We start from the raw sequence: 17,691 nt of genomic DNA, 5'->3' as shown, positions 1-17,691 counted from the left end.
ATAGTAGCAAAGCACATGAAGCAAGCCTGCCTCCCTGATCATCGTTTCCTCGTCGATGGCCACGAATGGAGGGTGCAGGTTGTGATACACAAGGTGGACTGTTGCGAGCCCTTGAAGTTAAAGGACCAACCCGAGTTCGCCATGTCTTCTTGCCGTTAGCTTTTTGATACGTTTTGGTCACGGGTTGGGAGAACTAACTGCAAGTATCTCAAGCTTGATCAAGATATGTATGTTGAAGCACGTGCGTTGAAATATACAGAGCGTTGGCTTGAGGAATGAAAGTATTGCGGAATGGAAAGACCTAGTATATATATCCACAAACGTATATAATGATTATGATCATGTCTAGGTATAGAAGTATATTTGAATTAAAAATGGAAGTAGAGTGAAGAGAGAGATGTTGGTTAGAAATAATGGAGGACCGTGACATATAAACGTGGAAGTTCTTTGATGCACGTAGGGCATTCATTTGTGGAATTTGATGGAAGAAGAAAGGCTGTTGTGCCTGTAGATTTGCGATGAATATGTACGTATTTGAAACTAAACCACAGCGAGCGAACATTACTGAAAATATTATTCTGTCTCCTATACCCTCTTTTGGAAGTAAAATTGGAAGTGTGCAGCATCTACGTGCGAATATGTTTAAACAATATGAATGTCTCACGCAGGAAAAAAAAACAAACGATTTCTATGGTTAAAGCAAGCAAACCCGTGTATAAACGTGCTTGAAAACTGTCCGGTAAAAAGGAAACATAGAAAGAAAACGCCCGGTATATGATCATAAGGAGAATCAAAGATGTAAGAATAAATACTAACGCCTTCTCCTTTTCCGGGTATCATGAAACGAAACCAGCGAGCCACCGGGATCGGGGCAGAAATCAAAAGCAAAAAGAAAATAAAAAAAAATCAAATGGGAACAGAAAGGGAAACTGCAGGGGTAAATGAAGAACTGAAGAACGCGAAAGGCATGCACAGCTGGGACAAGAAAACAAAAGATGAGAGAATCTACTTGAAAAGATTGCGGTATTCGCGCATGCGAGCCTCCTGTGTCTCTCGCTTGTCCTGCTTGACGCGATTCAAGCTCGTGTCAGCCATCTCTTGCTTCTTCCTGGCGAGGTCCATTATCTTCTCCTCAATGCTGCCCTTCATGACGAATTGGAAGGTTTGCACGGGGCGAGTTTGGCCAAGACGGTGAACACGGTCGATCGCCTGAGCAACGGCAGCTGGGTTGTACTGGGGCTCCATGATAAAAACACGTGAGGCAGAGGTTAGGTTCAGGGCCACACCACCGGCACCAATGGTTGCCAGAAGAACTTTGATTTTGTCGTCTTTGGCAAATTCCTCGAGTGCCTTTGTGCGTGCTGCAAGGGTCATGGTACCATCAAGTCGGGTATACCCGTCAAGCCCATTGTTTTGCAAGGCGATCTCAATGAGATCCAGGTGTGAGGTCCATCCAGAGAACACAACACTCTTGATAGGTGACTGGCCTTCAAGCCCCTTGCTGTCTTCAACACTTTCCTTGAGGTAGTTGACCAGTGCAGTGGTTTTGGTGTGCGGTCCTTCGTATTCACCCAAATTCTTACCCAGCTTCCGGGTTTGCCGCTCACTTTCCTTTTGAGCCTCGTATTCTTCAAAGCCAGCAGGTGTGATGGTTGAGTATTTCAAGGGAATCCAGCCTTCGCACCTGAGGCAACGGACCAGGTTGTCGGGAGGATACGGAACGCATGCTTCTTTCCAGCCAGAGAAGCAACCGGGGCAGAGAATATCGGAACATGGTAGGGCAATAGCCATCGGAGAGTTATGGGCGATAGCTCCCATTGAATTCAGGGGCTCATCGAGTTCTCGATTACAATTGCCACACCGGGGGACTGAGGCTTGCTGCATTAGGGCGAACATCTCACATCCCTTTCTGTCTATGGCTGCCGGGGTTTCGTCTGGTTCACTCTCCTCCAAGTCAATTGCGTCGTTAACAGAGAATCCCTTGGCTCTCTCCCGGTCTGCGACGTCAAGAAGCTCTTTTCCGTGTGCACTGACTTGGCGGAGAATCATCATGGCCTTCAAAACATGGTGATACATCCGACCGCCCATCTTGCGTTTGTCCTCACCAGCAATGACACTCATCATCACATTTGATTCGGCACGGAAGAAGTCATGCAATTGCTGTTCTTTCTCGGTGAATTTTAGTTCGATGATATTGTCTGTCCTGGGTGGCAGATTGATTTTGTCCTTGACTCTGCGCAAGGTGAATGAATCCACCAGAACTCGCAACCTGGCAAGTACATTGGGGTCTCCATTTTTGACCGGGCTAGATACGTGTTGGGAAAATTGGCTTCGTTGATCGTAAGGAGCAATGCGTAAAAACTTGGTCACAGACAGAAGATCCTCCATGCGGTTTTGGATTGGGGTTCCGGTAACCGACCACCGACGCTCGGAGTTGAGCCCGAGGATCGCCTTGGTCTGTGCCGCATTTTGTTCTCTGATGATATGAGCTTCATCAAGAACAATCCGGAACATGTTCATTTTGGTCAAAGGACTGAGTTTTCCACTTTTGGCGCCACGCCCCGAGATCTCGCTGAGAATGGTGCTGTATGTCGTGATAATGATATCGAACTCGGAAAGTACCTGAAAATCAGTGATGCGCGATGGACCATGAAAGATGTAGTAGGTGACGGAGCGTGGCTTGAGATGGTCCTTGATCTGTGTAACCCAGTTGCTCACTGCACTCAACGGGACAACCAATAGTGTTGTCTTTGTGTTGCGAATCCCCGGAGTCTGGCGAACAAGGACAGGATCAGGAGCCATCTCGGCCCAGTCTTCAGCTAACCCAAGCGATGACATGATTAACGAAAGAATACTCAGCGTCTTACCCAGGCCCATCATGTCGGCCAACAAGCCACCTAGGGCCTCCTCGGGCTTTTGATCTGAGATCATTCCAGTGATGATCTCACGGTACTGAGTCTTTCCATTGGGTGCACGTTCCATTCGCCACAAGGAGTTGTTGTCTTCTTCTTTTCGGCCAAATTTGCGTGGCTTTTCTTTCTCTGTCATGAACCAAAGGGCTTGCTTTTGGTGATGAAGCATTGGTGTGGTGATGTGACGAGTCGGCTCCATCGCCGGAATGTTCGCGTTGGCGAGCTGGTCGAACATCTTCATGACTGCATCATTGGCTTCTTCAGCAGTTCGCGCTTCATATCGGACGGTTGACCCTGGGCGAGACCGCCCAGAGTTGTTGGCGGCAGCGCTTGCGGCGGCAAGCTGGCGTCGGATCTCTGCGTGTGGATTGAACACAGTAGTTCCTTTGTCCACGGAATTCGGAGTTCCTAGCCAGATGTTGCGGTGAGATAGGAAGTTGCCGACAGCCTCTGCGTGCTTTCGTTGGCCGTAGATATTGAGGGATGCACGCCATACCCCTGAGGTGGGACCCCAAATATTTTGTTCTTCATTTAGTGAGGAGGCTCTCCGCATATCCAATAAGGCTGTGACTTCGATAATATGTGTTTCGGAGTCCAGGAGCGGACACAGTCCTTGTGCCGTTTGGGGGTCAATTTTGCCGAAAACTTTACCGTGAGGGTCCGCGACGTCAATTTGAAAATTGCCCTTCACCGGCTGGCGTTGCAGGTCTAATCTAATAGACGGCCAAGCGTGCGACCAGTCGGTGGAAACAGAGGGACCTGGTCTGGGGACTGTATGGGCCATGATCCTTGCGTCACAAACTCTGCCGAAGCAGACACGCTGGGCGCTGAGATCTGTCGAACCGGTGCATAGGACTTCGTCATCGTCCTTAGGTATGTCCACAGGATCTAGAAACGACATTAGATTAATTCAAACAAGATCAGGGAAAACGGGAGAAATAAAACATCTCATACCTGCTGTCAAATCCACCATGTTGGGTGTAGTGGAAATTGGGGTTGATTTCACATCCTCCTCTTTCATCCACTTCCCAAGCCCGCTATCTCCAGAGATCGAGACCGGTGCTCCCGCCATGTTCGATTTATCTTCCACATCATGCTCGGTTTTGATTTTCTTCGTTGGTTGATTCTTCCGTTTTTCAACGCCATAGACATTTTCGATCAAATTGGGGCGGTAGATGATGCCTTCGTCATCACTCATCTCGCGGTGACTTCTTTTCGTGTCGCTTTCGTTGTCTTCATCATGGGTGGTGCTGAACCGCACTGTCAGGTTGGGTTCGGACTTCGCAGTCGGGATCGAGATTCTCGACGCCACACTTGGAGAGGTGCGAATAGTGGGTTGATGAATGCGTGTAGCGGCTGCAGTGCCTGCGGGAGCCATGGGAGAGGCAGGAGATGAACCATTTCCCTGCTGTTTTCCTGGACCTTGAAAAAATAAGCCTTGGGAATCCATGGAGTCGAGAAGCATGGGGTCTGTCGGGGGAGAAGTAACAAGAAAAGATGAATTGTGGGAAGAAAGAGTCGAAGATGGACCAAACGAACTGAGAGCACAAGGGGAAAAAGACTCAGCTGGGCCAAGAAACTTTGTATCCATAACCGAAGCATCCATCTGAGGGGTAGAAGGGACACAATATTCAGCCGGATGCATCATGTCCTTAGCGATGGGATGGGTACCCATCTCGGTCTTAAGATGGACAGGAGCCTCGGGTGAGCCAAGAAGGTCTCGAGGCATGGCCGAGGTATCCATTGTGTCCACACAAGGGAGTGTAGAAACATGAGAAGAAGCACCAGGGGAATCAGGAGATGCAAGCCCAGGAGAACAAGACATATGCCCAGAATTGTCCAAAGGAAACTCGCAGGACATAGCGACAGCATCCATGGGTGGCAAATCGCTCGCTGGGGAGGAAGAAAAGGGAGGATTACCATTGTTTTGAGCTTGTCTTTTGGTGCCCTTGGGATTCAGGAGCATCGCAGCATGAGATGCCATGATGTCTTGATGGTGGTCGTGGGACCCAGAATAGGTTTTGGTCGGATTCAAGGTTGGGTCGTGCTGTGACAGCGAACTGATAAAAGTCAGTTGATAAGAGAGGCAACAGTGCTGGTTATTGGTTTCACTTGCTGTGGATGGAAGTACAGGCCTGAGTTCCTTCAGACTGGCAAGATTCACGTCCAAGCTCAAATTTAAGAAGTATTCGCAGCGATGTCAGGTGGTTTGGGATGAGAGATCGGCGATTGCGATTTGGGATTGATTATCCGCCTGACTTGTCGGGGGTTTTGTTTGTGAAGGGAGATCAATCAAGGTCAAGATTTGTGAGCCTGGATGTCGTGTCTTAAATATTAACGTCGCAGCGGAGCGATTAGGCAAACGGTCTGGCCAACTAGAGGTGCGTCTTCCAGACGCGAGAGTCGCGAAATCTCCGGCGTCATTGAAATTGAGAGGTACAGAAGCGAAGCGCGGGCAGCAGTAGTTGCGCTGTTGTCTCGGTCATCAACGTATATATTCCAGGGGAAATCACGTCGTTTTCCTGGTCGCAATCCAGTTGGCGCCTTGTCGTTTGCCTCGTCGAAGGAATCGTGATCAGGGTCGTGGGCGGCTCTTATGTCGGACGAGGGGAGTGTCCTTGACCTCGAGTGTTCTCGCCGTGAGTCTTTCGTGTTTGCGCGACTATTTTGCTCGAGTCAGTCGTAGACTCAGTCGTGTCGTGAGAAACTCGAAATGACGAAGTTGTTCTTCCACTTAAGTCGGTGTCTCGGAGGAACCCGCCGATAAGATCTTATCAGTCCGCGCGCGCTTACGGTTGTAATTAGATTACCTACTACATATGATGGAATGCAAGTACTTAAATGGACTTATATCAACTAAAAAAAAGCTGCAAAGTTGACGAGTCTAAGAAGAAAGTTTGAAAATACAAGAGAGCAAAAAGTACATGCATCTTAGCGCATGACATGGATATATGAGGTCCCGAGGTCCCCACTGTGCTTAGTTGCCACGGCCATTTTATACATCGTGGAGATTTATTCCAAGGCTGGATCTCAAGGCTTGGGTACTTTTGTTTGGCTTCTTTTCTCCTTCTATGATACTTTACCTAAAGGTACCTAGGTATGTGCTATCTAGACAAGTAAATTGTCACGATTACGGATTGCTTATCTGTTTGAGCCTAGCCCAGGCGTGTTTGCGATGGCTAAGATGATGTCTCACAAAACAATGTCATGCAAGCAGTCGGCGGAGTCTTACATGAGGAGGGACTATTACGTCGAACCCCGACTTTACTCCCAACGTTATGAGATAGTACTGACTGGGGGGGGGGCACCGGAAGCTTAGCACTGGATATCCATGCCCCAGCCTGAGTTGGGGTCTATATCTTGTGACATACTACAAGGTCACATGCCGCTACTAGCTAACCTGGTCAACATAGTTGATCCACAGAATAGACGATAAAGGTATCATGGAATTAAGTCTCGTCAATATGCTACATGAGGCAGATCGCCCAATCAATGCGCCACAGCCCAAGGCAACCCCAACAGCCAGAGAATGTCTATATACAACACGGAAATCTCCCAAATCATGAGCATGTCCAGCAAAGGACTCGTGTGAAATGTCACAGAAAAAAAAAGGCAGTCAAAACCGTGAATAGGAATTGGGAACCGTTTCCCGAAGGACAGGGACCCAAATACCCCGAGAAGACAACGCCACAGAAGATAGCTGCAAATTAAATGAAAAAGAAGAAGTAATGCAGGAATGTAGAAAAGTGAAAAGTGAAAAGGGTAGCACGACACAATCTAACTTTAGCACCAGGTGAAAACAGGATTTTTGCTCTTGACGGCTTCCAAGCGCTCAACGATCACCTTGCGCTGGTTGCCTTCCATGCCCTCTGCAACTGCATAGCCAAGGTCGCCTTCGAGATCATCGCTGCCAAATGTGTGGACATGAGGAACGCGGAAGGGCATGGCACCGCCGTTTTTGCGATGCTTGTGCTGGCGGGGGGGTAGGGAAGGCCATCCATCTAGAGAACCCCCAGTGTTTCGGCCGCCGAAGTCATGTATGGTCGCAGCGCTACCAACAGAACCATCAGCACGTTCGCTGTTAGTGTCAGCTCGACCACGGGTGAGTTCGAACCGGTTTGGGTTGGGGAGGTCGCTTGGCGACGAATTCAATCCCAATAAATCGTGTTCAGGGATTGGTTGGGAAGATGCGGATGCACCGATATCCATCTCTTCTTCATCAGGGTCGTAATTCATAGATTGGTTCCTTTGCCTGTCTGTGGAAGGCGCGCGCATCGGAATAGCAACGGGGACGTCAACCAAGTCATCCCATACACAGACTCGGGTCCGTCGAGTCAGCTCAAGCGGGCCATGATCCGGTTGCTTCAGTGTTTCCACCACGTTCCAGGCTTGACCTTTCATGACAGCGATTTGTCGAGCGAACATGCTCTCTTTGAAATCATCATCTTGCGAAAAGACACCACGCAAGGCCATCTGTGTACCGCTCCACCAGGCTGTGGATGTCAATAATGGAAGGAAATGGTCGCGGGTTCTTTGCGAGAAGGGTTGTCCGATCAAGGAAACTGGTAAGAAAAGCCAACCGAAGGGGAAACTGCGCCACTACTAGTTGTTAGTATTGGAAAGTTGTAATGACGGTGAACTTGAAAACTTACGGCGTCTGGGTGTTTCCATGGCCAGGACAGACTGTTGTCAATGGCGCCAAGCTGGACAGAAGCCGACTGTTCCGATGACGCTAGCGGAGTTCCCGTGCGACTGATAGCCATCATCGTTTCATGTCGCTTGTAGGGGTGGAATGAGGGATTGGCAGTGCCATTCGAATTCACGGAAACAGGACGAGCTGGGGGCATAAGCTCGTCTTCATCGTGCTTAGGCTGTGGCCCAGTTTGTTTTGGGGGCTCTGCCACGATAGAAACCTGCTCTGTTCCCCAGTCAATCTTGACCATCCAGTTGTCCAGACCTCGATCGGTATTTCGCATGATATAATCCAGGATCACAAGTTTCTCCAACTCTTCGCGGAAGGATTGCTTGAGATTCTCGGTCCAGTAGAACCGGCGCTCAGCACTTTCGTCGCGCGAACCGGCGGGTGAGGGCACATAGCCCGGATCTTCGTCATCCTCGTCGTCTGACTGTGCCCCCGATGGACGACAGGCCTCGTTCCATGGCCGCTTCTTGCGCTTCGGGGCATCCTCGGTGCGGAATCCAGTATTCGCCTGGTCAGGCCAGGGATGTTCTCGGAGGAAAATGTTGGCGTCCTTGAATCCCTTGAGGAAGACTTGGAAACTGCCAGCCTTGGGAGGCAGGACTTTTTTGCCTTTCCGTGCTTTTCTCCGATCCCAGAAATCGTAGAAGAATGACCTCGAGGACAGTCGTACAATACCGGTGTAGGGGACGAGGTTCGTGTGGAGTCGGGCATCGAGAACGTAAGCGGCGGCTTCGGAGACGTAGGAGAGATTGGGAATAAGACACGCGCGGCCGAAAAAGCAGGGGAACAAGTTGCGGTGAAGCCATTTTGTCCATTTAGGGTTTCGTGAGGCGTACGGCTCTTCGTCCTTTGGCTTGAACACACCCACTACTTTCCCTTCAGGGTTTCGAGCAAAGTAGCTCCCCGAACTTCCTTGTGAGATCATCCGAGGATGTACGTCCATTTCAATCGCGAGACGCACACTTTCGATAATCTCCTCGTACTCGGCGCGAGCGCGCCGTTGCTGACCCTCAAACTCATCTGACTCGAGAGCTTCGGCGGTCACGGGGGTAACCCCGGGAGGTGCCTGGAAGACCGAATGGTAAATCTCCAGCTTCTCTTCTTCATAGCTTTTGCCCTTGACACGGTTGATCTTGAATTTGGAGGCAATCTCGTCCGCCCATTTTTCAAGACGCGCATTGATGGCCTTAATATCAACCCCGGAGTTCCTACGACCTTGAGAATGCTGGAAACCACTGTGTCTGCGTCGATGGCCTGGGGGAGTGTGGAGACCGGACGCCTGCATCTGGGCTCTGGAGGAGACGGGAGCGTATCGGGGAGCGGAGGTAGACGCTGTTGAGAGCGCGCCGATGTCGTCGTCTTCGGAGTCATCTTGAAGGTACCCCCGTTCCTCTTCAGCCTGGGCAAGCCGGGCATATCCCGAGGTGGCAGGACGAGTCTTCGGCATTGTGATTGAGGGTGGTTTGATCTATGGAAGATGAAAACGGGCAAAATAACCAGTAGTAAAAAGAGAGGAAGGCCGGCAAAAGAACGAAAGGACACCAAAAAGAGGTTAATCCATTACAGAGAAGGCAAGGAAAAGACCGCTGGTGGATAGAATAGAGAGTTGATAAAGTGAAGGTAGTTGAAATAAGTGTCACCTATGTCCGGAGGCCCAAGGGGGCGTCCGGAAAGTATGGTTACAGTTAATTTACACAGGCGGTGGCGTAATGCATGGCAGAATGCACTAAATTGCGTGACGCGGGCAGGTCCACTTTGTTAATGACCGTTATACATTTACGCACCGCCACACTCTGTCTCCACCCCCTAATCGAAAGGGGTGTTGATGGATGGATGCATCGAGTATCATGTGTTAAAAGCCCTGAAACTTGGCTAGAACCGCCGCAATTGATCTCCATATGGGACCCCTCTATGATGAATTGGGATATTCAGGGGATGGTAACTCCATATAGACGGTCAATGTTGGTAAATCCGCCACGCTGGCAAATATCCGCTCAGGTGCAGGAAATTTGATACACATAAAACCCGTCCAGGATTTGATCACCCGTAAGCAAATCAGATAAGTGCGGAATGGACTGATTGTTGCGCTTCCCGATATCAAGAGGCTGGGGGGCGTAGAATGAAGAGCCAGAACAGAGCTGGTTAATTGAAATACATTCTTTGCGAGAGAAAAACATCAAGCGTTGACGCCCCTGACATACCGTATTAAATAATGGTTGATACTGGGGCAATCGTTATCCCAACCTTGGAATTGTTATTATCGCGTCTTATCGTCCATCTCAATTCTGCATCTTCTTTCAACCCCTACCCTCACCTATCATCGGCCATCATGTCGTTAATTTAAAACTTCATTCTTTTCTTCGGTCTTATTAACTTCTTCAGACACAATAATTGTCGGGAAGCCTAATCCTCTCCCTCCTCTCCGGTATCAAGAATCATTGGAACTTCGCATCGAATTGATCACTGAGGAATTGTCTTGATATAGAACCATTGACTCCGAGTCCTGCTCCGAGTCCGTTGTTCCCAATCGCATCCGTCGCGCGATTCGTTTGACACCTACCGTTTCCGCTTCAATTCGGTCTAGGGCCGGATTTCAATCGACACCTACCTCTCCCCTCCACGGTGGCTTCCACCCTCTATCGGGCGTCGCCCATCGACCCGGCTCTCAAATCTGGTTCTTCACAGGAGCGTGAGTTTCCTTACGACTTGTCCGCCGACAATTCTTCCGCCCGTCACGCGTCCAACGGATCCACACCGTTTTCTACGACACTACCGGATATCAAGAGCGTAACCAAATTCGGCTCAGGCGAGAGCGACGGATACCCAGGCTCTTCTGTTAGCACCTCGCTTCCTGGACTTGCAGCTCTGGCTTCGGTCGCTTCAGCACCAACCTCTAATCTTCGGTGCGTTAATATCCCATACCAGTCCTAAATGGAAACCACCCGTGGGCCTTCGGGCGATCTATCTTTGCGTAATCTTCAATCGGGCCCTGAAGAGCAGTAATATGGCCCCTCATAAGAATTTGAATCAATTGGCTAATCCAGATATTTTCCCTCCCATTTTTAGTTCATCCAGTGATGCGAGTATGAGTATGGCAAATATGACCTACGCTACATCATCACCGGCAGCTACGACAGGAGGACAAGGGAGTGGACCTGTAAGTGTGAAATATGCCTTATATTGGGAACCTGTTATCGGAGCGCTGGAAGTCTTATCTCTGAGGAGTTATCAAAAGTCTTGGCGCCACTCGATCCGTGCACCCGCTTTTTCCCTTTCCTTATCGACTCAAATCTCTCACAATCTTATCATCCTCTTCCTCTTCCTAACTTCTATACCCTCTCATAATGGCGACCACATTGACTGACGACAAGCGACCTCAATTACAGCCCGTTTGCCAAAATTGCGGCACCTCTACCACTCCCCTGTGGCGTAGGGACGAAGTCGGTTCAGTCCTCTGCAATGCTTGTGGACTCTTCTTGAAACTGCATGGCCGACCTCGCCCGATAAGCTTGAAAACAGATGTGATTAAAAGTCGCAATCGCGTGAAGACCGGACAGGGCCCCAAGCGCAAGGTGAGTTCGCGATCAAAAAAATTTTCCTCCCCGTCCCCTGCCTCCAAATTCCACCTGTCTTAGATAAGAACATGCGCTAATCGAGATTGTGATTCCGTAGTCTGGCGGCCCTGTTGATACCAATGGCCTCCCGCCACGATCTGAGGCGGGGACCCCTCCCCTCGGCTCGCATGGATACCGTCGCGCGTCGCGCAAGATGTCTTCGGGTCATTCGGATCGCTCCAACTCCCCCGTTTCCCGGACCGAGACACCTGGTTTTGGATCGATGCACGCGCACAACTCGAATATCGCACCGCAGCACATGTTCGACAGTGTTACCCTAGGCGACAGCATGAACTCTTCCAGCGGCCTCCCCTCCCGGCAGATGCGCCAACCCTCTCCCTCGGCAGTCGACCGCCAACTCGATTCCCCCCACACATTCGAAAGTCTCCTGGCCCTCAACACATCCCTGAAGACACGCGTCAGTGAACTCGAGTTCGTCAACGAGCTCTTCCGCGGTCGCGTCACGGAACTCGAACAAAGTGACGCCAGCGCCCGTCGATCGGAGATGATTGTACGAGACTCCGAGGTTCGTCTGAGACGGTCTCTCGAGGATGCTCAGCGTCGCGAGGAGGATCTAAAGCGTCGCGTTAGCGATCTCGAGCGCCAGTTTGGTTCTAACAGCGCCGGTGACGCCGAGTCCGGCGAGCCGCTCGCAAAAAAGATCCGGCTGTCGGATGTTGTGGAATCTGGCGAGGATGTGCTGGTCAAATCTCCCAAGAGCGTTTAGGTCTTGCGGTACCCTGCTATTTCCGGCCCTCCAGTTCCCACCTGCTTATTCACTCCCTCATCGGTCCACGGGTAGTACAAGCCTATGAGCTACATTACGCTTGCTGGTCCCCTCCAACCTCTGATATTCTTGATACCCTTCATGGCTCCTTCGTCATCACTGGCTGGAACTTTCCCCACAAAAGCTACTATTGAACGGTCTCAATTTCTCTTACTTTCTTATGTCCGGATGTTTCTCCAAACATCTTGTTTTAATTTGCTTTCCTTGCGGTGTGCTGTACGAACTCTTTCACTATGCTTCTAATACAATACTTGATCCCTATCCTTTTCTTCTTCCAGAACTCAAGCGTCCGGAAGATCGATGGGTCGGTGATCCAACTGGGAAATGTCTTGTCGTCCGGGTGTTTTGCCTGGGATGTTTCTCTCAATGTGCTAGTTGGTGCTTGCAATCATCATTATTTCAGTTTGCTGCTTTGATAGAGCAATGCAACTGTTTGATTGTTTAGGCCAGCTTTGACGGGTCTACGGGCCGGGGTTTCTGTTTTTTGATTGATTTAAACGAACGTTCTCGCTTTCTGTGTTGTGATATTCTACATGTATGTTAGTAGGAAAATGAAAGTGTCATGCCGAATCTTCAGTTCGTAGCAATCTCAAGAGTTCGTTTGAATATAGCATGGATGAGGTGGCAGAGTATGCAAATTGGTAAGGAACATCGAAGCATATTGACTCTTAGATCGAGATCGAGGCTAAAAACTACATGTACTTGGAAAAGTTGAATAATACCGCATAATCTCCAAATGTATAGTAATGAAATTGACCAAGTTCTGGCCCATGGAAAGGTGGGATAATCCAAAGAAAGAAAGTCACACGCAAGGTATCAAGTCTATAGAGAAAACAGTGCATCATGGGTATACCAAATAAGGACACCAGCCAAATAACATCCATCATGAAATGTACTCTATGAGAAGTCATAACAAACCGCCAAAAGATCTAGGTGAATGTGCAAGCAAGAAAGCAATTCATAAGCCCATGCCTGCCTGCAGGTACTATTGCACCTAGATGATCCAAATTGATGGAAAAGAATCTTCAAAATCACGCGAGTCGGTGGTCCAGCTTCTTGCTCATGATGTTATTAATGTTTCTCTCGCGGATAATGGTCCACAGACAAACAGCGATACCAAACAACCCGGAAACGAAAGTCATGAAATAGGCTGAGCGGTAGCAGCCCAATCCATCGGGGCACTCGCGGTCGCCATCGTGGCCAACAACAGAGTGTCCATCATAGATGTTACCGTATAGCAAATTGAAAACGTTACCACTGAACACTGGGGCTAGTGTCATGACGCCCCAATTCTGGGACAGACCGCCGATGCCGAAAGTGTGTGCGGTTAGGGAAGGGAAGACGCCAAACAGGAAGCCGTAAGCGATTCCGGTGAAGCCGGAGACAACGACGAGGCTGTTCGGGTTGGAAATGGTGGTGCCGGCGAGCTGGGTTAGGGTGAAGACTACCGCTGACAAAAATAAACACCAGCTGCGGGACATGCCAAGCTTCTTGACTAGTAGGTCAGAGCCGATGCCGCTGAATAGACGGCCGAGGAAGTTGCCGAAGGAAAGAATGGAGACGTGCATGACCTGGCGGTGTTGGATGAACAGGTCTGTTGCGCTGTCGTCGTAGTATAGCCAAAGGGCCTTCACGCTGTTGCCGATGTTGTTGATGGTCATCAAGCCGATACCGGACAAGAGTGCCATGGTCAAGAAGAGCTGCCAGAACTCGACTTTGCGGAGCATGGCGAGACCTCTGATGTCGTTTTGGTGCGCCTCAATGGCCACTTCGTCTAGGAAGTCATCGTCAAGTGTATCGAAAGAGGGGCGCGGGCGGTCGCGCTTGGATACCAAGGTGGAAGTCTCGTCGTCATTGGCGAATGCTCTGCCTTGGGAGTTCGAGGCAACCGAGTGCGACCGCGCATGCGCGGGGTATTGTTCGTGATCAAAAGCGGTAGAGCCATGTAGGTCGGAGTCCTCTGGGACCGATCGAAGGTCGCTGGTGTTGCGTTCGTGTGCGTTGTGTGGGATGGAAGAGTACGGCTCGCTGGCGAGGATTCGAAGGAATGGAATTGAGGCGAAGCTCAGAATCGAGGTTCCGAGGGATAGAAGTAAAAGAAAGTTGCCGGTATTGTCCTTGAAAATGAGAGTCGACAGATTGGACCAGAATAGCGCGCTCAGTCCAAAGGCGGCCATCGGGAAAGCGGTTGCCGTGCCGCGGTGTTCGGGGAAGTTGGATGCCGCTGGAATCATTGCGTTAACTCTGTCAAGCATATTCCTTGGTGTAACATACCTGTTTTGATGGCACCACCAAAGGCAGCGCAACCGCCCATTCCAGTAAGGAAAGTGAAGAGGCACAGGAAGACAACCGGCATCGATCCTTGGCCATTATCATATGCTACAAACATTAGAGCTGCTCGATTCCGACAAGGTAATGTAAAGACATACCCATATAGATTGGGAAGTAACCCAGGCCCAGGGAAATAGATCCGATCAGCGCGACCAGTTGGGGACCGCGGGCATCTGTCAATAATCCCATTGGAATCCCCATAGCATACATCCCCAGGTTCCCCGCGACACCCTAGAGACTGTTAAGACCCGATTCCCGGCACTGGACACGGGACAACTCACGATAAAGTTGCTCTCTGTCGAAGAGAGTTTCATGCGCTGCGCGAATTGCGGCGCCCACGCGGAGTATGCATACTGACAAGGGAGTTAACCTTAATGGTCCTGAACGGGGATAAGGTCGGATATATCACGTACATTGGTTCCGCATGAGAGGGCGACCAGCGTCCCCGCAATGACGGAAATAATCCGGCCAGTTCGGTGGAGAGAGCCGGTCATTATGTCGTTTCCCTGAGAGTGGTTCTGGTTGATATGTTGTATATTGTGTGATACAAGTGTTTTAGCGGCGGGAGTGGTTGATTAGGCCCTAGACAGATGTGAGGCCGACACTAGGAGAAACATCGGACCCGAAACGAAGGACGAAGAGGGCAAAAAGAGCGAATGGAGTTATATAGGAGGAATTGAGGGAAGAAGGCCACTTGGGAGTTTTCAGGAGCGTACACTTAGGTAAGGACTTGGAGATGATCCCGGAGGCCGCGTGGTCGGAACAGCCGTCAAGCAAGCGCCAAGGAAAGTTTGCTCCACGTCAACTGATGTACAAATACGATGGAGGATGAATTGATCTCTAAAATGTAAAAAAATCGTGGAGGGGAAAAAAGAGGAATGAAAATGTATGTCGTCTTAAGTCCTACGTTGCATTGATAACTCACATCAAGATTATGCAAATCCGTCAAATCCTCCGGGATTGCGCGAATCGGGCCTCGTCATAGTTCGATTACACGGCCAAATGCCGTTTCTCCACGCGCGATAAGGCGGACTCGATGCCGGATGCCTGAAGGCCATAGCTTGTGCCTGATTTACAACATGCCCGCGGGCTCTTCTTTGTTTAATTAGGTCCTGGTAGCCCAGGTGTCTACATAACTATGTACATATGTACGATGTAGATTGTATGTACGACATAGTAATGGCTGTCCTCGATGTATCTATACTCTACATGTAGTTACCTTCTAACTAGTTACTATCTCATCTGACAACTCATTTTCTTATCGGTTATGTCCGAGCTTTGCCCTCTGTCTTGAGACCATGTTCAACAAAGGGGTATCAGTTTTCTCTTATTGTAGATGATCTCGCCAGCACCTAGGAACTAGCTCAAATGTCATACTAAACAAACTTAGACCTTTGGAGTTCCCCTACCCCTCAGAAAAACAATCAATCTTTTGACGATGATGTCGAGTGTCATGCTTCATAGCGGGAGTGGAGAGTCTAATCCCAAATGGGCAAAGAGGCTTGGCACGTGATATGTTTTTGAGTTGGATATATTACGTAACATTAATGACGGAGGCGGCCTCAGGTGATGATCTTCAATCTGATCACTTGCCTCTCTCCACACTCTCATCGATTCTGGATCTTGTCTCACTTCCAAGGTTGTACATTAGAACTAGGACAGCGGGTTATACGACATCTGCACTCCAAGATGGGTGCCCTCCTTTCCATTCCGCTGTTGGCCGTGCCGAGTGTTGGTACAGTATGTTGTCGCCTACCAATCTCCAGTTCACCGATACACTCATTGAACAGTTAGCTGACTTGATTTTCTTCCTCAACAGCTCTTGACAGTCGCGACATCATGCTGTGGAGCAGCGACATGTTCTGCGGTCTGCAGCGCCTGCGGAAAGTTTCAAAACAGGTACCTTCTATCAGCTGCCTAGTGCGGAAAACCTTGGACTAACAAGCTACAACAGTATGGCGACGAGAATCGCCTATGCCTTCATCTTATTGATCAACTCCATAATCTCCTGGATTATGCTCACTCCATGGGCTCTGAAAAAATTGCAAAATTTGACACTGGATTATATGGAGATTCGATGCGACGGGAAGGAATGTCATGGCTGGGTCGCGGTCCATCGTATCAACTTTGCCCTCGGTCTCTTCCATCTAATCCTGGCCCTTTTGCTTCTCGGGGTTAAAAGCTCGAAAGATACTCGCGCCGCTCTCCAGAATGGATATTGGGGTCCGAAGGTCATCCTCTGGATGGCCTTTGTCGTCATGTCGTTCTTCATTCCCGAACCCTTCTTCTTCGTCTACGGCAACTATATCGCCTTCTTCTGCGCCATGCTCTTCCTGCTTTTGGGTTTGATCCTTCTGGTGGACCTTGCGCACTCGTGGGCGGAGCTATGTCTGCAGAAGATCGAAGACAGCGACTCTCGTGTGTGGCGCGGTCTGCTTATTGGTTCGACCCTCGGCATGTACTTGGCATCACTCGTCATGACCATCCTGATGTATATCTTCTTCGCGAACAGCGGTTGCACTATGAACCAGGTTGCCATCACCGTATGTATCCCTCACACCACGAATCTTGGCACTCAACTGACTCGTCGCAGGTTAACCTGGTCGTATTTTTGATCATCTCTTTTGTTTCCGTTCAACCAGCAGTGCAAGAATCGAACTCTCGCGCAGGACTAGCGCAGGCTGCAATGGTCACTGTTTATTGCACCTACCTCACTATGTCTGCCGTTTCGATGGAACCGGATGACAAGAAATGCAACCCCCTCATCCGGTCCCAAGGACCCAGGACTGCCACTATCGTCCTTGGTGCGATTGTTACTATGCTGACCATCGCATACACCACCACACGCGCTGCCACTCAAGGAATTGCCTTGGGATCAAAGGGCGGCCACAGCTACGTCCAGCTGGGCACGGATGACAACGAGCACGGTTTGGTGACCCAACAACCAAACGCCCGTCGGGAGATGCGCGCTGAAGCTCTCCGGGCCGCTGTCGAGAGCGGTAGTCTTCCTGCCAGTGCCCTGGATGATAGTGATGACGAGGATGACTATGACACCACGAAGGACGACGAGCGTGGTTCAACCCAATACAATTACTCGCTCTTCCACATCATCTTCTTCCTCGCCACGACATGGGTGGCCACTTTGTTAGTCCAGGGACTGACACTGGAGACCACGACAGATTTCGCACCGGTGGGCCGCACATACTGGGCCAGCTGGGTGAAGATCGTCAGCTCCTGGGTCTGCTATGCTATCTATTTGTGGACTTTGGTTGCGCCTGTTATGCTGCCTGATCGCTTCGGTGTTTATTAGGTTTTTTTTTAATCGTTGATTTTGGGCGTTAAGAG

The 17,691-nt window shown here is 49.9% G+C and overlaps 5 protein-coding genes across 5 annotated transcripts; 2 read left to right on the top strand and 3 right to left on the bottom strand.

Moving 5' to 3' along the window:
* Nucleotides 1-1,005: 1,005 nt before the first annotated feature.
* On the bottom strand, nt 1,006-4,896 carry N7471_005492 (DEAD/DEAH box helicase; the record flags this gene model as incomplete). The annotated part of the gene is made up of 2 exons (XM_057278211.1): nt 1,006-3,800; nt 3,867-4,896. 2 exons carry the CDS (start codon nt 4,894-4,896, stop codon nt 1,006-1,008), a joined length of 3,825 nt encoding a protein of 1,274 aa, XP_057137821.1.
* A 1,799-nt stretch (nt 4,897-6,695) lies between these two features.
* N7471_005491 (1-phosphatidylinositol 4-kinase LSB6) lies at nt 6,696-9,061 on the bottom strand (the record flags this gene model as incomplete). Its single annotated transcript, XM_057278210.1, has 2 exons — nt 6,696-7,511; nt 7,565-9,061. 2 exons carry the CDS (start codon nt 9,059-9,061, stop codon nt 6,696-6,698), a joined length of 2,313 nt encoding a protein of 770 aa, XP_057137820.1.
* Nucleotides 9,062-9,733: 672 nt separating this feature from the next.
* On the top strand, nt 9,734-11,955 carry N7471_005490 (putative GATA transcription factor (AreB); the record flags this gene model as incomplete). Its single annotated transcript, XM_057278209.1, has 5 exons — nt 9,734-9,755; nt 10,199-10,517; nt 10,681-10,771; nt 11,001-11,186; nt 11,287-11,955. The coding sequence occupies 5 exons, from the start codon at nt 9,734-9,736 to the stop codon at nt 11,953-11,955; spliced, it is 1,287 nt and encodes a 428-aa protein (XP_057137819.1).
* Nucleotides 11,956-13,046: 1,091 nt separating this feature from the next.
* On the bottom strand, nt 13,047-14,840 carry N7471_005489 (uncharacterized protein; the record flags this gene model as incomplete). The annotated part of the gene is made up of 5 exons (XM_057278208.1): nt 13,047-14,239; nt 14,290-14,394; nt 14,445-14,577; nt 14,628-14,699; nt 14,760-14,840. 5 exons carry the CDS (start codon nt 14,838-14,840, stop codon nt 13,047-13,049), a joined length of 1,584 nt encoding a protein of 527 aa, XP_057137818.1.
* A 1,195-nt stretch (nt 14,841-16,035) lies between these two features.
* Nucleotides 16,036-17,656, top strand: N7471_005488 (serine incorporator domain-containing protein; the record flags this gene model as incomplete). The annotated part of the gene is made up of 4 exons (XM_057278207.1): nt 16,036-16,086; nt 16,166-16,245; nt 16,301-16,889; nt 16,940-17,656. 4 exons carry the CDS (start codon nt 16,036-16,038, stop codon nt 17,654-17,656), a joined length of 1,437 nt encoding a protein of 478 aa, XP_057137817.1.
* Between the last annotated feature and the right edge of the window lie 35 nt (nt 17,657-17,691).

This window comes from Penicillium samsonianum, assembly GCF_028829775.1.
Source record: "Penicillium samsonianum strain IBT 33392 chromosome Unknown utg000003l_segment0_segment0, whole genome shotgun sequence".
Classification (NCBI taxonomy): domain Eukaryota; kingdom Fungi; phylum Ascomycota; class Eurotiomycetes; order Eurotiales; family Aspergillaceae; genus Penicillium; species Penicillium samsonianum.
Note: the sequence above shows the minus strand (reverse complement) of the source record. Positions and strands in the feature narration are given on the sequence as shown.